Below are 19223 nucleotides of genomic sequence, written 5' to 3'. Positions count from 1 at the left end.
AACTTATCATGTCAATTGTATGGGTGCACAGCCCTGCTATTTTGTCGCGCACGAATTTGACCTTTCTCTTCCCTACTTCTATGTATGAGATTCGATGCGGACTCACCTGAGGGCGACATGCTCGCAAAAAAGGTTGTTGCCAATGATTTGTTCGGGAAATGTGAGAGCTGGATATCTTGTTAATATGATGTCTTTGGTAGCACCCAAAATAGTGTCGATCGCGGTGACATCAGTACACACCAAAATTCGATTACCGACCTCAGCTGTTCAAATCTCGGTAGGTGATTTTATCGGCAAAATTCACGTTTTATCACTGCGGTACCTTGAGGTACTGCTGTCAACAAATGTTCATTTGTGCTGATATATCAGTAGAATGGAAATATTCGGTAGTTCGGCCACAGACTAACAGACATGACAGTATGAGTAAATTCTTATAAAAAATAATTTTTCGTGATGCACTAGCTCCACCTATATTGTACTGCGCGAACTATTTACTATCTGTACACCCCTTGTGTTATGTAAAAGTTTTTTTACTAGTTGGTTTCCCCTCGTTTGTCAACACCGATCAGCTGCTTGCAGGGATGCCTGACTTCATCAAAATATTTGAAAATGAATCGTCACAATAAATTATTGGATTACGTTGATATGCCCCGTTTACACTTCTGCTGACTGCCAGCATGCTGGTGTCAGTGTACTGCCCTCTGAGGAAAAACACGTTCAACGGTGGTCCTTCGTTGGTCTAATACTTTGGATCATTGGACCACAGTTGAACGTTTTTTCCTAAGAGGGCAGTACACTGACACCAGCATGCTGGCAGCCAGCAGAAGTGTAAACGGGGCAATAATATATTTAACTTTTTCGCGATGTTGGAAGGTAACCATTTATTTGACTCAACTTTGTTCATATAGACTATTTTTTATTGTGTCGGTAGTTTTCACCAGAAATTAAGTGGCGGCAGACCAGAAGCAAGTAAATATTGTAACAAAACGGGTTCGATTTTGTCTTGCGTTGGAGGATGAGAAATAGGCACAATTATGTATATAGTTTTGGCCATATGTATTAAATCTGTATCCTGCATGAAATTCGCATGGACGTATACAAATCAATACATTACAGGTAATTCTGTATGAATGGCAACTCTGTTGGTGAATGAAAAAAATAAACACAGTCTAGATGACAGACAGGATGTTTTTGATAGGGTAACGTGGCGCCATCATGACACATGTGAGTACTGTCCCAAATAAAGGAATATTCGAAAAGACCGTTCAAATGATTGAAGAATCTAATTTGAGTGTCCTGTCTGTTAGTCTGTGGTTCGGCTGTTCAAAACTCGTCAAAAGAGGCAAGATTTACCGAACGAAATTAAGTGTGTAGTATTAGCCAGAGCTAATACAAGTCATTTTCATTGACTCAAATTAGACGAAAATGACGAGAATATACTGTCACTTTCTGCTTCGCTTGCAAACTATGAGAACGAAATTCATGTCCAGTCAATGACATAAGCGGAAGAGTAGTTTCAAAATTGTGTTTTTTAATTCATTTGCCCTTTCAGTCTTTTGCAGTTTTCAGTGGAAATCCCATAGTAGGCAGTGTCGATTAGAGATGTGCGAAACAGCTCATACCGGTGAGCAGCTCCGAACCGATCAGCTCACTAAAGTGAATCGATTCAATGTATCATCTCATCAGGTCATTGAGATTGAACTGAAGGTTAGTTTTGGGCGCCGTTTTTTACTCTGTTTTTTTTTTCATATGCATGATTGATACACAAAAAACAATGCTATACGAACTAACTTGTCTGCGAATCATTATTATGTCACATTTGTAGAATATTTGCAAAAGTGGCATCCCTGAATGTACCTTAGCCTACTGAGTGTGAGGTAAGATTTCCTATTAACTCATTCCTGGCTCATTCAATCTGTTAAAGAAGGATAGATGCACGTTTGGAAGAACGAAAGAAAGCTCATGCACACATTTCTTCTAATTCAGAACTCGCTCTTCAAGAGCCGAATATACGTAGATTCTGTAGCTTGTTTCCACCTTACCAGTGCGGTGAACTGGTGAGCTGCGGTTCTTTTAAAATGAGCTGTGAGCTGTCAGCTCACATTGAAGATTCGATTCACTGGAACAGCTCAGGAGCGAATTGCCCATCTTTAGTTTCGATATTCAACCGATGCTGTGAGAATTGAGAATGACAGAAAAAGGTTTCACAATGACTTTTACCTGTTCGTGCTCGAATTTGTAGTAGTTTTGGTTTCCAAAGATGTAATTACTTCGATTTGTCATTGTTTTATTCTCAAATAAATACTCCGGCTATTCGTTATAAATCTTTATTCACCAGTTCTCAACATAACTGTCTTCAAGCATAGCTTCAATTCAACTAACTAAAATCCGCGGGTAAAAATACAAGGGGCACACAAGGAGTCGTTGTAATGGCGATAACAAGGGGTTATTAAAATAATGCAACATCCTCTCCACATTAAAAAAAAAAAAAAAACTACTGGAACGTTACATCGAAATCTTTTAGTTTTTCTGGAATGCGAGTTTGCCTTTTTGGTCTAGAATTTAAATCAACAGGCGTTATGGCAACTCTGTCTTTCTGTGTCGGCCTTTCACGTGCAGGTGTATAAACAGCCGGTACCGGTATTGATGAGAGTGAAACTTCAGGAACATTCATCGAAGCAGGCTGTTGTAAAGAAGCATTTTGAAATAGATTTTCACTTGATGTTTTCTGTTCCATAATAATGTTGTTAGAATCAACGTGTTCACGGAAACCAGTATTTTGTAGTGAGATATGTCCCAGTTCGTTGAGCGTATTGGGTTCATTACGTGGTTTTAAATGTATTGAACTTCGCCGGTAGCTGACGCCGTCAACGTTGACCTTATACGACCGTTCACTGAGACGATCCGTGATCGTACCGGCAGTCCATAATTTCGAAGTTTCTGGATGCAATTGAACATACACAGGTGATCCAATCAGAAGTTCTGGTAATTGACGAGTTTTCTTATCGTAGTACTGTTTGTAGTTAGTTCGGTTTTTTTCGATAGCAGCAGGTACGCCTTCCACTACTCGGGGAAGTAAATTTGCAGACGATGTTGGTATTCCACAACGCGTCGAACGTGAGAAAAGACGAGCTGCTGGGCTGGATCCAATCTTGTTTGGTATGTTTCGCCAATGCAATAGCGCATACCAAAAATCAGTACCAGTTTCTTCTGCTTTCTTAATTAATCTTTTCGCAATCTTTACAGCGGCTTCCGATTTACCGTTTGCTTGTTGGTGATGAGGCGCCGAAGTAACCAACTCAAAATCCCAGTCATTGGCGAATCGAATCATTTTTGCATTGACAAAATTAGTAGCGTTGTCGCTAATCACCCTCTGTGGCTTTCCATGACGAGCAAAATTGGCTTTACACACATCAATAACAGATTCGGGCGTTAAATCTTTTAAGATGTCGACTTCAAAGAAATCCGAATAGTGGTCTACTGTCGCCAAGAATTTTCGTGTAAAACCACGATACTCGGCTTGAAAAACATCCATTGACACTAATTGGAAAGGATAGATGGGAATGCAATGACTCATCATCGGTGGATTTGGTTGTGAAGCAACATACTTTGCGCACGTCTGGCACTCCTTGACTACGTTCTTGATCTGAGATGACATTCCTGGCCAGAAGAGATTCGCTCTGGCTAGCTTCAAAGTCGACTCCACTCCATTGTGGCTAACGTGGCAGCTGTCAATTAACTTTCTTCGAAGAACATAAGGCACTACAATGCGATCGCCACGGAAAACTAATCCATCTTGTGTAGATAGTTCGCTGCGATAACCGTAATAAACTTTCACTGTGTCTGGTACTCTGTCGACTGTAGGAGGCCAACCTTGCTGGATATAACTGATAATTAGCTGAAGTGGCTGATCATTACTTGTTTCCTTTTTTATCTCAGTCAAGCGATTATCAGAAACCGATAGAAACTTACTCAACTGAAGCACTTCAACTTCCTTTCCAATTTTGCAGATATTTAATTTTTTGAAACAATCACTGGGCAGCTTTTCATCTACTGGTGCTCGGGACAGAGCATCTGCAACAACGTTGTCTTTTCCTGTTACAAATTCGATGCTCAAAGAATATCGTTGCAAATTGAGCAGCATATGTTGAAGTCGTCGTGGAGCTGAGAGAAGAGGCTTTTTGAACAGGCTGACGAGAGGTTTGTGGTCTGTTTTCACAACTGTTTTTTTGTTACCGACTATTATTTGATCGAAACGAATGCATGCAAACAAAATCGCTAGCAGCTCTTTCTCAATTTGTGCATAATTCCTTTCAGTTTGCGTGAGCGTTCGTGAGGCGTATCCAATGACTCCATCCTTTTGATAAACCACAACACCTAGTCCGAAGCAACTTGCATCACACTCTACTATTAATGGTTGATTGATGTTGTAGTATCGGAGTGTGCCAATATCAGCTACCCGTGATTTTATGCGACTAAATTCTTCCTCTTCGATTGCTGTCCACTGCCACGGTACCGATTCCACAATTAGTTTTCGGAGGTTAACTAGGTTTGCACTCAGATTTTGGATAAATCGACTAAGATAATTTACCATACCGATGAATCGATGGACTTCTTTGCGGTTTGTAGGTGTTGGAAAGTTCCTTATTGTCGATATCTTGCTGTCGTCTGGTTTGATACCCTGGTCTGTTAACATATGACCGTAAAATTTTACGGATGTTTCGCACAACTTCATCTTTGATTTGTTTAGTTTGACGTTGTAGTCCTCTAGGCGTGTGAGCAGTTTTTCGAGACACTGGTTGTGATCGATCAAGGCTGTTTCAAAGTCATCGCCGGTTCCGTAAACAAGCAAATCATCGGCGATGCATTCGACACCTTTGAGTCCTTGAATAACCTCCTGTAATTTCATTTGAAAAATCTCTGGGGCTGAAGAAATTCCGAATGGCAAACGAGTCCACCGATAGCGTCCGAAAGGTGTCCAGAATGTAGTAAGCTTACTACTATGCTCGTCCAGAACCACATGCCAAAATCCTTTTTTGGCATCCATAGTCGTAAATACTTTAGCACGTCCTAACTCAGGAAGGATTTCATCCAACGTCACGAATTGCAAATTTGGTCTTTTTAGAGCTTTATTGAGAGGAATAGGATCCAAACAGATTCTGATACCAGACGATTCAGTACCACGTTGAACTATGACGATGTTACTGACCCATTGCGTATGCTTTAGTTCTTTGACAATTAATCCTTCCTTCTCTAAAGATTCTAACTCCTTTTTTAGCTTATCTCGCATTGCGATTGGTACTCTTCGTGGTGATTGTATGATTGGGGAGATGCTGTTGTCCACTTCTAGAGAAACTGTACCGGGAAGTCGGCCATACCCAGCGAAGATATTAGCATGAGCATCTACAATTCTTTGCGCTTCGACACGATATATATTCAAAAGTGATGACTGTGATGACTTCTCAAACGATACCGATTTGCAAAACTTCACGAAACCGAGTACGCGTGAGACTTTTGCTGACAGCAGAGGGCAATGATCTCCGTTCACCACTTGTAGTATGAGCATAAATTCACGATTCTTTCGGCGACATGGAATTTTCACTTCACCGAGAACTTTAATAGGATTTCCTCCAAAGCTTTGCAGACGAAGTTTCGAAGGAAGCAAAGGTTGGTTACCACAAAGCTTGGTCAAGTACTCATTACCAATTAAGCTGGTATTAGCCCCAGTGTCTAGCTCACATTTAACCGATTTCCAACCATCGGAGAACTTCAAATCGAGTTTGGCTAAAACATTCCCACCCTTGGCAGTGTTATCGTAAATTTTTCCGATTTCGTACTCTCCTTCGCTTTCTCCGGAGGATGTTTCGCTTGATGACTCTTCGGATTCACTCGATTCTTCAGTGATTTCCTTTACTCGCTTTGGGTGTTTCGGTGACTTTTGATAGCGTTTGTGACAAACTTTTTCAAAGTGGTTTTTTCCTTTGCAACGATGGCACCGTTTTCCTAAAGCTGGGCATACTCCTTTCAAAAACTCATGACGATCACCACAAAACTTGCAGTGAAGGTTTTTTGATTTGGGCTTGATAATTTTCTTTACTTCTGAACTTGAAGCGATTGACATATCTATTGAGCGTTTTGCTGCAATTTCCTCTGCACGACACATATCGATGGCTTTAAGCAATGTTATATCAGAAACAGTAAGCATCTTGGTACGTAAGTGTGACCATTTGTTGGCAGTGACAACCTTATACGTTACCAACTCTGTTTCCAAAGCACCGAATTTTGCAGATTTAGCAAGTATCTTTAAACGGGAGGCGTAGTCATCGATTGTTTCACTGGAATATTGGGAGGCAGAGAAGAAATCCAAACGGTCAACAATTATGTTACGTCTCGCTGTAACCTTCTCACGAATCGCTTGTAGAGCGTTCTGCACCGTAGCTTTTTGTGCATCAGTCAATTCGAAGTTAAAGTATTTTCTTCGTGCAGGTTCACCAATTACTGACATCAGAAAACTAACTTTCTGAGAATCTTCCACATCTGGCCAATGGTCCATTCCGACAGCTTTTGAATAATCAAACCAGCTTTTTTCGAAAAATTCGAAATTTTGCTCCATATCACCATCTAGTGCGAGTGGTGATGGTTGGGGAACAGCCACGTTTGGTCCCATTACAGCTGGTACTGGATGATGTTGTGGCGGGGTGAATTTGGTTAAAAGCTGACCAAACATTTTTGTTTGGTGATCCAGAAACTTAGCAAACTGCTCGGGATCCATATTGATGAGGATCGAATGACTTTGATTCAAATAACACTTTGCCGTTTGCAAAAGTAAAATGCAATATGGCCGCCTATACCTAGCGACTAGCTCAGTCCGATAAAAAATGTCCGTGTAATTTTATTTCCGCACTTTTCCCGTGATTTAACTGACACCAAGAAAACGTACTTAGAAGCACACGTCAACTTCTGACACCATGTTTTATTCTCAAATAAATACTCCGGCTATTCGTTATAAATCTTTATTCACCAGTTCTCAACATAACTGTCTTCAAGCATAGCTTCAATTCAACTAACTAAAATCCGCGGGTAAAAATACAAGGGGCACACAAGGAGTCGTTGTAATGGCGATAACAAGGGGTTATTAAAATAATGCAACAGTCATATTTTAGTCACTACTTATAGCCGAGCGTCACAGATTTTCAATACATCGATGAGAGAATAAGAATTGAAATTCTGCGAATGCTCCCTGAAGACGTTATTTTGTTTTCTTCTTGTCATATAGGAAAGCGTATCGTTGGCAATTATACTCTCTCTCTCTCTCTCTCTCTCTCTCTCTCTCTCTTTTTTCAATGAGAAACGAGTATGCTTCGCCTCTCTCTGTTTGTTCTGGTGTCGGTTATTTACGAATGTGACAGTAAAATGTTGAAAAAGAGGCTGTTGGATTGGATTCTTTCATTGAGAATGCGTGACAATTTTATGCTCTGGTATTAGCCACTCTGAATGAGCAAATTTTACGCACAGTATATCTATTTTTTGTGCTTCAGTTGAAAAATATGAATTGCTTCATCTACACTTAATTCTATGCGGAGCGCAAAATAATTGAGTTTGCTAAAGACAACCACAATATGCAGTATATGAAGCATAAAAACATCAAGTGCAAAATCCCAGAGTATGAACTGCAATGTGTTTTGAAAGCACGTGTGCATAAGCTGCACTCAACTTCTAACGACAAATACAGGGTCCGGCACTCGAAGTGTAACCAATTAAAAAGATACAAAATTACAAATTCAGAATCAATTCACTTTTGCTCGATATGACCACCTTTTGCCTTGACTTGATGACTTGAGAGAGCGAAGGAGTTGCTTCGTTTGGCCGAAAGCGGTCAATTTCCGAACATTGTATTTTCTGACGAGAAAATTTTTCCAATTGAGCAATTCGTAAACTCTCAAAACGATAGGGTTTACTTGACCGACCGTTCATACGAGAATTTGAGTCATCGATTGGCCACCAGGAGGCAGCACCCGCAACAGATAATTTTTTGGGCCGCTGTAACCGCAGATGGGCGCTCTCCAATCGTTTTCATCGAGCCTGGCGTCAAGGTAAATGCGACATATTATCGGGAAAGTATTCTGGAGGTTGCTTTGAAGCCGTGGGCAGACAAACATTTCGGTGGCAGACCATGGACGTTTCAGCAGGACTCGGCACCGTCTCACAAAGCTCGAGTGAACCAAGAATGGCTGAAAAACAACGTTCCGAACTTCATCACGTCCACACAATGGCTCTCGAATTCACCAGATGCGAATCCAATGGATTATTCTCTTTGGGCCATTTTGGAGAGCAAAGTCCGAACTAAAAGATACACCAGTCTCGAGGCGCTGAAAAAAGATATTGTCCGCGAGTGGGCCAAAATACCTGCAAGTCACATTCGGCCAAACGAAGCAACTCCTTCGCTCTCTCAAGTCATCAAGTCAAGGCAAAAGGTGTTCATATCGAGCAAAAGTGAATTGATTCTGAATTTTGTATTATTTTTACACATTTTGTACTTTGAATTAAGTAAAAGTAATTTTCCAAACTGAATTTATGGCCTTTTTAATTTGTTACACTTCGAGTGCCGGACCCTGTATATTTGGGAATTCCTTTTGCAGTACGGAGATATTGTTACCTTCAATGGCGTACGTTTGTTACGCCTGCTCTTTAAGCAGTTTGTACCTTCGTAACTGCAACTTTTAGTTGGGATACAAAAAGCCCACGTCACTAGTCACATACGACCATCAATTGGCCACATGACAATAAGACCACATACCTGTTCACTAGGGTGAAATGTCGAAATTAGAAGGCATTTTCATACAAGGCCAACAGTATTTCTCTTTCACTGACCTCAAGCAACAACAATACTTCTCAGACAGAGTTTAACAACAATGTAACCAATGTACAACAGGCGAGTCTAGCTAACAACGAACATAGTGTGTCGTCAGTAAAAATAACAGCAATAAGACAGAAAAACCATACAACAATTTTTCCGCCAACAACTGCGACACCGAACCAATGGACAAGGACGGGATCAGTGAACCATTCTCAGCTAACAAAAGCCAGCCTAAAATGTTTGTTTTATTCAAACGGTCACGTTGAGCCTGTTACAAATGAGCTTGAATAAAGACTATTAAATAACACTGAAATTGATCACAATGAACACCATTCATCTAACGTCGAAACAAAGCTTTTCAAAAGTAAATGTGGATAAAGTATAATGAAATTAAATAAGCTGAAAAAGTGTGTCACAACCTGTATGATAGTTTCCGTTCGTTTTTGTCCCGTTTGATTTTGGCTAAATGGTCATTGCAAATGCCATCTTTCAGGGAAAAATGTCATCATTCTATAGAATGTACGATTCAAAATTTGAAGAAAATCCTTCTGTTTTATTTGGATGAGTTTTTTTTGTCTTTTGTATATTTGAGGTGAAATAAAGCTCGTTCAAAAATATTTAGAAGGAACAAAAAAAATTGCATACTGATATTTGTTCGTTGTTATAAGGCAACATTGGTAAACTTTCATTAGGAATCCACTGGTTTCCAACGGGAATAACCCATTGATTAAGTATTTTTAGTCTATAGTTAAAAAAATAAAATTCCACATCCCTCACAATTCCTCCTTTCTAGCCGTTTTCTCCATTTTCTTCCGGGATCGCTCTAAGAATTGTTTGTAATCTTCGTGATTGACCACGTGCTTAGCTGCCTGCGCCACCAATCGAGCGAATTCAGTTGCATCAAATGCGTAGTTGGTAAACTTGGCATGCCTTCCGCCACCGTCCGGGTGTTTCCCTTCATCTACAGGATAAACCAGATCATCGCGTTCCCACGTAAGATAACGAATTCCTTTCAATCGGGCCAAATCCCTGTAGCAATTGGGATCCTCGCAGTGATACAGCTCAAACACGGCAGCCCACTTCGGTAGAAAAAGCAGATGTGTCAAGCCAGCGCCGTGCATTCCGATGAAAATGTCACTGTTCCGAGTGATTTTCAGCTGCTCTCGGAAGTCCATCAGGTAACTGTAACTGACACGGTTAACTTTGTAATTTTCGTTAGCGGAAATCACTTCTATTAGTTTGTCTTCGTTCAATACCCGACGGAATTTCGTTTGTCGGGATAGGAATGTGATACGAATTTTACGATCGGTGCTGCTTTTCAAAGCAATGCGCAATCGATGCAGGACGTGTTCCGAGAAAGCTTGGAAGAGTCCACTGTTTTCACAACCCGAAATCTGTAAAGGCATGCATTTTCAATTGTGATACTTATTTTCGAAACTTGTACTTACAATTGGAGTATTGTAGTATAACCCGAAGATCATTCTTGGGAGTAGTGGAAGCACGAGGTTTTTGAAACAAACCACCTTCCCAGCGTAGGTCTTCAAATCGGCAATCGGGTGTTTTGTAAACACTTTGAAAGTTTCGGCAAACGGAGAACTGTAGCTGTACGATTCCCACACCATTATATTCACATCGGTGCTAAACGCAGTCGGATCGGACAAGTTGACGTGCAACGATCCATAGAGATTGATGAAATCACAGAAATGATGGTACATATTAATGCTGGCATCTATTTTCATGATAAACGATGGCCTTTCAATCGTCACATCACAGTAATTACTTTCGGCCAGCGGTTTACTGACGGTTTCAAAGAACCGCAATTCGGGACCCCATGATTGAAGAGGACTCATATGTTCAAGTTCACGTTCCAACCGTTGTCGATGCAATTTACAATGGCCTCCTATTTGACCCTGGGACAGAACGTCCATTTTATAGCGTAGATTTTCACTGCAATGGAATGACAAATTGTGATAATCATTACCTTTCAATTTTTTTATTTCTATACCTTCGATGGATCAAATCAGTGAAATTAACCATAATGTTCCTTCCTCGGCAGAACCGCAAATATTTGGAACACTCCAGCGCCGAATCTTGAGGAAATGTCGGTTCACACATTATCCTCATCTCGCGAATTTGATCTCGCAGAAACCCAAAATCCGCTTGTGAGTAGTACGTTTCAAGTTGAGCCTCTTTCGTTTTCACATAACCCTGATAACTGCCAGGGCATTTTGGTTTCGAGAATCGTTTGGCCACATCACAATCATCTTCGTAACCCCAGCAGGTTGTTGCCTTTTTCGTCTTGAACGTGTCACTGGTCAGCACACCACGATATTCGCAGGACTCATCCTCCAGACATTTCTGCTCCAGTTGTGGGAAGCGTCGAAAGTATAACGGAAGATGCGATTTCGGAAGGTTTATGAAATCGTAATCATCCGACCGATGGACTTTATTATTATCACAGATACTTAAACCGAAAACGGCTGAAAATAGCAAAAGCTTGATTGAAACCATTTTACATATTATCGCCCCCAGATCCCATTCAAGGTATCAGATGAGTGGGCTAACAATCCACGTATTCCACTTAAAATGAGCTATAGGGAGATTCTTGACTTATATATAACGTTCTAAAGACTAATCTTTCTCTACTTCATACACAGAAGTAATCCAAGCGACTGCACTGTAGAGATGGGCAATTCGCTCCTGAGCTGTTCCAGTGAATCGAATCTTTAAAGTGAGCTGACAGCTCACAGCTCTTTTTAAAAGAACCGCAGCTCACCAGTTCACCGCACTGGTAAGGTGGAAACAAGTTATGAGCTGAACGGATCTTCGGCTCTTGAATAGCGAGTTCTAAATGAGAAGAAATGTGTGCTTTCATTTGTTCTACCAAATGTGCATCTATCCTTCTTTAACAGATTGAATGTGCCATTGTCAATAAGAAATCTTACCTCTCACTCAGTAGGCTAAGGTACATTTAGGGATGCCAACAAATGTGACATAATAATGACTCGCACACAAATTAGTTCGCATAACATTGTTCTTTGTGCATTAATGATTTCGATCATGCTTATGAAAGAAAAACGGAGTAAGAGAAACGGCACAAGAAAAATGGTGCGCTCAAAACGAACCTTCAGTTCAATCTAAATGAGCTGATGAGCTGATGCATAGAATCGATTCACTTTAGTGAGCTGATCGGATCGGAGCTGCTCACCGGTATGAGCTGTTTCGCACATCTCTACTGCACTGTGAGAGCATTCTGCTTAACTCATTACCATTGAATGTAAATGAATGAACGCGGTACATGCGGACGTGAAGTAGTAAAAAACAACAAATGATTCTAATCAAGATGATATAGAAATAGGCATCTTTGATACGTATGATATGAATCCGACGATGTTTATTATAGTATCTACAATTTGCTGTTACATTAAAAATAAACGGGTTAAGTTGTGATGAAAAGATCGTTATCAAATTTTTATATGAAATCAAAGTTATGTTTCGCAAAGCTCCTCAACCTTCCACTGGACATCTTGGGTATGTTGCTTTCGTTTATATGCCGGGTGGAATGTTTATTTACTGATGTGACGTCATATCCCTGTGACTGTGAGTAATGAGATGAACGAACAAAATGAATCCTGCACGACTAACGGAAACAAAATCTAAAAAAGTAAAAGTGGTACTTTGTATTAGCTTTTGCACGATGACGACACAAATGAGCTGCCGATGAATCAAGTTCATCTTTGACAGTTGCCGTGTACTTGTTTTGTTTTGCGACTGAAAGTTAAAAATTGAAAAAATGACGAAAAAGTGCCTGTTAAAAACGTATTCCACAGTGAAAATAACTAAAAAGATTGCCCTGTATGTGTTTCCAGCATCAAGGAGCGATTTATGTATGAATCTGTTGAGTGTGAGACGACTTGCAATTTTTGCATTCGAACGATGAACTTCTGATGAACTTTTAAACTGTAAACAAGTACACGTCGACTGTCAAAACAAATTCATTCTGTTTATTTTTGTGAGGTTATGTCATGTTCGTGCAAAACCTAATTAGGTTTTTTATCGACACAGCTAACCTCATTCGGATGAACACATTTTGACAGTTCAGCAGTACTGTTTGTAAACAGAAATTTCTTTTGTTTGTTTATTGACAAATTGGATCAGACCATTTACGGTCCGTATCGTCTAAATAAAGTTTTAAAACATTTGTTCACGATTGAATACGGTTCGTTTTTGATATTTTTTTAATAAAAGTGACTAGTAGCTAAGTGTAAAGATGATTGTTTGAAATTTGTTCTTCGAATTTTGTTTAAGCTTGTTTGTAAACAGTACCGTTGAACTGTCAAGGATGAATACTTGTTCATTTGTGTCGTCACGATAAAAAACCTAATTATGAGATTAATTGCGAATTAAAATAAAAACTACTGAATTTTCGAAATATTTAGGGTAACGGCTCCCTATTTCATCTGAGCTCCTATTTCCATCTCATCCCTTCACCTCGTTACTTTGAACATGAATAATATCTTACAACGTACCTGATCCAAACTGTGAAATGTTTTAAAATGATTATAAAAGCTATTGTCACACTTTTACATTGAAAGAAATGGTTTTAAATTCTTCGGTGATCGTTTTTTTCATTTAAAACAAATTCACTTTTCAATTTAGGACACATTTTCGTCTCAAGATTCACAGTTCGTCATGTGTCTGATTATCTACTAATCGATTCGTCTCAAAACATGATCACTATTTCGCACAATTACACTACCATTGACTGCTGGATGACTTCATAATTAGTAATGTTCACTTGCCACTTGTTTAGTTAACAATTAAAAACTTCCAAATTTACCCGACAAGCTATAAAAGTCTTCAAAAATATGAGATGAAAGTTTTTCACTTAGTTCACTTGATTGCGCTTTGTTTTCATCTCATTTGGTTTCGCAAAGTTGCCAATTTATCTCATAATGTTACAAAACAAAAATTGTTTTTCTTCTTCAAATTATCATCAAAAAGTATGTTTTTGGTATCCGTGACATTAATTCAATTATATTGTTGATATTAATATTTCAATAAAACTGTTTCGGCTTCGAATATTACCAGAAAGAGCGTGTTAAATACTAATGAAATAACCATTGTGGCAAATCTAGTAGCACTGATTACATTCCGCTATACGTCAACATAACGCTGTTAAGTGTGTGTGTTTCATTGGCTGTGCACAGAGATGCCAGATGTTTTTATAGAAAATTTGTATTACTTTGCATAAACAGTCTATATCTGCTCTATCTGTTTTCACTAATAAAATGATGTTAAAAGATAGTTCTTTATTTCCACTTTAACATGTGATTTGTCCGTTGATTAGTAAACTTTTAAAGAACCACTGAAATCAAATACTAATAGATACTCAGAGAGAAAAGTCTAATTTTTACTTCTCACTTTTTATGAGCCTGTACAAATCTGTATTAAATTTAGGAAATCTGTATAAAATCTGTATTTTGATTTAAATCAGTATGCGAACGAAAAAATCTATACAATACAAATAAATCTGTATAAATGGCATCTCTGGCTCCTCTGCATTTTGTTTTAAGAAAAGCTAAGGCCTAAATAGTAACAATTTGTTTTTATTTAAAGTTCACCAAATTAACTTTACAGTAAAATTTTAAATTTAAAGCGAAAGGTAACGGAAACGACCGAAAAATTTCTAAACGTTAAAACTGGTACTAAAAATATCGTGTGTTGTCTCATAGTTGGCATTCGGCCGTTTTTAAGAAGAATTCTGACATTTTGAACCTGAGAGTGTAATAGTGGAATATTTTGTTTTGATTGCTGTCGCCATTGCTAATTTATAGGATGAATAAAGGACCAACGATAGGATGGATAAAAATCCATTGAGATGAAATTAGAAGCAGAGTAGTGAACACATGATAAATGTTTTTAGCTGTTTTATGAATATTAGTTAAATTTTCAAGAATTGTGAATCAATTCTCAACTTTGAGCAAGGTGAATGAAGCAGTAATATGAAACAGTTATAGTGATTTTAGTGGCTAAATCGGGGTTTTGAGGCGAAGTCTTTACAAATGAGATGAAATAGAGAGCCCTTACCCAACAACAAAACTTTTAGTAGTTTTTCAGCATTCTTATCGATTCCAGTAAGCTTCCAGAAATTCTTACACGATCCTGATAAATTTCAACAATTTTTTCACTCGATTTGTTTTAATTCCCATTTATTCGTCAAATATTTTATTACAGAAAATAGATATACAAGCTTATTATTATTGTTCTATAATATTATATATTGTATTTATATCCGGCTTTCAGTTGTTCGCCGGTGCACTATAAAGGCACATATATGAACTATATATAAAATTCGCTCATTCAGCCTATTCACTTTCCGCAAAATTTTCGTTTTGCTTTTGGGTAAAATAACAAGTTTATTTTTATTTTATTCCAAATTATTCATTTATTCGAAATTATACATTTTATTCGAAATTATACAACAAGGAAACAAAATTATCCTTTACACCTAAGGACATCGTTTTTTGTAGTTGGAACAAGCAGGAGGATTTTGTTATCGTGGTAGGTAGAGACGTAGTGATAAGATTTTTAAATTTTTGCTTACATTCGCTTCTTCTGTTGTTGTCAAAACATATAGGAAAAATTATTCAACTGCGAGAGCTCCGTTCATCGACCAAAAATTGAGACAATGAAATTTAACCTTTTATTATATAGTGTCAGTATAACTCACTTTTCAGTTAATTTGTATTTGGTAAGTAGTAAGAAGGCACAAGGAAACTATTTAGTCAGAGTGCAGATAACATTACTAACAGTTAATGGAAACTTCCAGCTTTTTCAATTTTGGTAAGATACCTTGCATTATTATTCCTCTTAATGACCTTTGAAACATGTATCTGCTTCCAGGGCCGGAACGTTTTTTTTCAATCTGCTCTGTTTTTTTAGGAGATAACTAAACCGATCTCGGTTTCTTAAAATCTATCAGCAGAGTAAATTTCAGCATGAAGACTAACGATTTCAAAAGAAATTTATTTCTTATGTATTAGTTTATAAGGAAGAGTCAATCTGAAAGGCCCTCCGCAAATGCACTAATGTGGATCTTTTTGAAAGCGGGCAAAGTACAGAAAGTCTAAAACAACATAAGTGTAGCAAATTTTCATCACCTAGAAGTTTTCAATAGTGAAGATCACTTTCAAAAACAAATCGTAATTCGCAAAATATTTATAAATAAGGTAAAATCAGCTATCAGTTGCTTTAAAGGCAAAATGAAATCTAAGATTTGTTCAGTTTCATACTCCCGAGTCAGCTAAATATCTTTCGGAATTAAAATTAAATTATGAATTAAAACACAATTTTGAGCGACAAATTTTTGTTTTTCTAAGTATCATATCTTCTTGTTTTTATGTATATCACTGCAACTTAAACCAAATGTTTACTCATGAATAAATTCCCGGTTTTCGATTTCAATGAATCTACCGGTTTTTTAAGACCACATATTTTGGTCTTTTTTTTTCTTGTTTATATTGATAAAAGAAACCGAATGCGTAACCAAGGTTATGGTAACTGTTTTCCGACAGACAACATTTTATCGACTTGTGTTGCCAGTTTCGAACGTATTTCAAAAGATATCATTTTGACATTTCGAATTACTGAGGGGTATTTAAATTTGTGATACAGTTTTCAGACACGAGTAGCAGGTCGTGTCGTCGATTTCAGCTCTTCAATCGCATCTATTCTACTTTATTACGTATCATTCCGTCGGTGATAATGATCAATAAATCATCTGTCAACATACACTTTGAAGAGGAGTTATGCATGATTCAATGCTTAAATATGTTTATATGCTATCTATTTCATCTGGTGTTAAAATCAATACTCGATTGGTCATCGTTCTCCAATTCAATAACTTGCCATTTTATAAGCTTCTTCTTTAAAGTTCGACCACGAGCTCTTCATTTACAGGACAGTAAAAATAGAAAGCGCATATGCTAGAAATCCACAAGAAAGCAGATGCGGTATTAGCAAACTTGAAATAAACGATTTTATGTACAAGTGTACAAAAATGTCGATTACGCTTGTTTGGATAATGCTACCCAAGTTTGTGTGCTGATTGGGACTTTTTTTTTCTAAAATAATTTAGGTATGTATTCATTTATTTCCCGATCTGAGTTTTCGCTCTACCAAAAATTTTATCAAGGGTTTCCTGAAAACTGTCACGAATGGAGTGAAGACATTCGACGAACAAATTGAGGAATGCTAATAGGTTTTGCACGATGACGACACAAATGAACTGCCGATGAATCAAGTTCATCTTTGACAGTTGCCGTGTACTTGTTTTGTTTTGTGACTGCAAGTAAAAATTGAAAAATGACGAAAAAGTGCCTGTTAAAAACGTATTCCACAGTGAAAAAACTAAAAAGATTGCCCTGTATGTGTTTCCAGCATCAAGGAGCGATTTATGTATGAATCTGTTTACTGTGAGGCGACTTGCAATTTTTACATTCGAACGATGAGCCTCTGATGAACTTTCAAACTGTAAACAAGTACACGTCGACTATAAAAAAAATCATTTTGTGAGGTTATGGCATGTTCGTGCAAAACCTAATTAGGTTTTACACGATGGCCACTCGAATGAATTACCGATGAATCAAGTTTATCTTTTGACAGCTATCAGTGGTTTGTTTACATTAGATTTTTTGTCGTGACGTCACAAATGAACAAGCATTCATCCTTGACAGTTTAGCGATACTGTTTACAAACAAGCTTAAACAAAAATCGAAGAACACATTTTAAACAATCATCTTTACACTTTGCAACTTTTATTTAATAAATCTCAAAAACAAACCGTATTAAATCGTGAACAAATGTTTCAAAGCTCGAGTTTGGCGATATGGACCGTAAATTGTATCATCCAATTTGTCAACAGACAAACAAAAAAATCTGTTTACAAACAGTACTGCTGAACTGTCAAAATGTGTTCATCCAATTGAGGTTAGCAGTGACGGCAAAAAACCTAATCTTTATTAACACGCTTGCAGATTAGAATGAACGTAATTAACACAAATAACAGTTCGGCTAAAAAGTTCGTATCGTTTAATAGAAACACACATTTTTTTGCCAAAATTCGTTTTTATTATTCAACATAATTGCCATCAGAGGCGATACAGCGATTATAGCGATCTTCCAACTTTTCGATACCATTTTTGTAGTACGATTTGTCCTTTGCCTCAAAATAGGCCTCAGTTTCAGCGATTACCTCTTCATTGCTTCTACATTTTTTTTACCAGCGAGCATTCTCTTGAGGTCTGAGAACAGGAAAAAGTCACTGGGCGCCAAATCTGGAGAATACGGTGGATGAGGGAGCAATTCGAAGCCCAATTCGTTCAATTTCCGCATGGTTTTCATCGACTTGTTACACGGTGCAATGTCTTGATGAAACAAAACTTTTTTCTTCTTCAAATGAGGCCGTTTTTTGAAATTTCGTCCTTCAAACGCTCTAATAACGCTATATAATAGTCACTGTTGATGGTTTTTCCCTTTTCAAGGTAGTCGATGAAAATTATACCATGCGAGTCCCAAAATACAAACGCCATAACCTTACCGGCCGATTGTTGAGTCTTTCCACGCTTTGGGTTCGGTTCATCGCGTGCAGTCCACTCAGCTGACTGTCGATTGGACTCCGGAGTGAAGTGATGGAGCCATGTTTCGTCCATTGTTATATATCGACGAAAAAATTCGGTTTAATTTCGATATAACAGCTCCAAACACTGCTCAGAATCATCAATTCGTTGTTGTTTTTGATCGATTGTGAACTCACGCGGCACCCATTTCGCACAAAGCTTTCTCATATCCAAATATTCGTGAATAATATGTCCAACACGTTCCTTTGATATTTTTAGGGTGTCAGCTATCTCGATCAACTTCACTTTACAGTCATTGAAAATCATTTTGTGGATTTTTTTTACGTTTTCATCGGTAACAGCCTCTTTTGGACGTCCACTGCGTTCATCGTCTTCGGTGCTCATATGACCAGTACGAAATTTTGCAAACCACTTACGAATTGTTGCTTCGCCCGGTGCAGAGTCTGGATAACACTCATCAAGCCATTTTTTGGTATCGGCGCCAATTTTTATTCATCAAAAAGTAGTGTTTCATCAACACACGAAATTCCTTTTTTTCCCTTTTTTTCACAATAACATAAGTAGCTTCACTCAAAATGCAATATCTCACAAACTAATAATCAGACAGCTGTCAAATTTATACACGTATCTTTTGAAGGTTGGTACTAACTGAAAATGGTATGGATTTAATTCTAGTGGCGCCCTCTCATAGAAACGATACGAACTTTTCAGCCGATCTGTTACAA

At 38.0% G+C, this 19223-nt stretch overlaps 1 protein-coding gene and 1 long non-coding RNA gene across 4 annotated transcripts; one reads left to right on the top strand and one right to left on the bottom strand.

Moving 5' to 3' along the window:
* The first annotated feature begins 2624 nt into the window (after positions 1–2624).
* Positions 2625–9170, top strand: LOC131431961 (uncharacterized). Of its 3 annotated transcripts, none has more exons than XR_009229762.1 (3): positions 2625–2964; positions 3024–3159; positions 3247–9170. It is a non-coding gene; the product is annotated as an uncharacterized LOC131431961 (long non-coding RNA). The 3 variants fall into 3 exon arrangements; XR_009229761.1 differs by having other exon boundaries at positions 2625–2985; positions 3049–3159; XR_009229763.1 differs by having other exon boundaries at positions 2625–2985; positions 3046–3159.
* A 241-nt stretch (positions 9171–9411) lies between these two features.
* LOC131431960 (EGF domain-specific O-linked N-acetylglucosamine transferase) lies at positions 9412–11520 on the bottom strand. The gene is made up of 3 exons (XM_058597955.1): positions 10863–11520; positions 10306–10804; positions 9412–10251 (listed from the first exon to the last, which is right to left on the bottom strand). The coding sequence occupies exons 1-3, from the start codon at positions 11366–11368 to the stop codon at positions 9631–9633; spliced, it is 1626 nt and encodes a 541-aa protein (XP_058453938.1). The 5' UTR covers positions 11369–11520; the 3' UTR covers positions 9412–9630.
* Between the last annotated feature and the right edge of the window lie 7703 nt (positions 11521–19223).

Source organism: Malaya genurostris, chromosome 2 (genome assembly GCF_030247185.1).
Source record: "Malaya genurostris strain Urasoe2022 chromosome 2, Malgen_1.1, whole genome shotgun sequence".
NCBI classification, from domain to species: domain Eukaryota; kingdom Metazoa; phylum Arthropoda; class Insecta; order Diptera; family Culicidae; genus Malaya; species Malaya genurostris.
Note: the sequence above shows the minus strand (reverse complement) of the source record. Positions and strands in the feature narration are given on the sequence as shown.

Bases quoted from the DNA above. Each gene is read 5' to 3' on its own strand.
- LOC131431960 (XM_058597955.1), bottom strand. From the start codon at position 11,368: ATGGTTTCAATCAAGCTTTTGCTATTTTCAGCCGTTTTCGGTTTAAGT. The intron at 10,805-10,862 runs GTATAGAAATAA...ATTCCATTGCAG, and splicing joins ACTGATTTGATCCATCGAAG to TGAAAATCTACGCTATAAAA. The intron at 10,252-10,305 runs GTAAGTACAAGT...ATGCCTTTACAG, and splicing joins TATACTACAATACTCCAATT to ATTTCGGGTTGTGAAAACAG.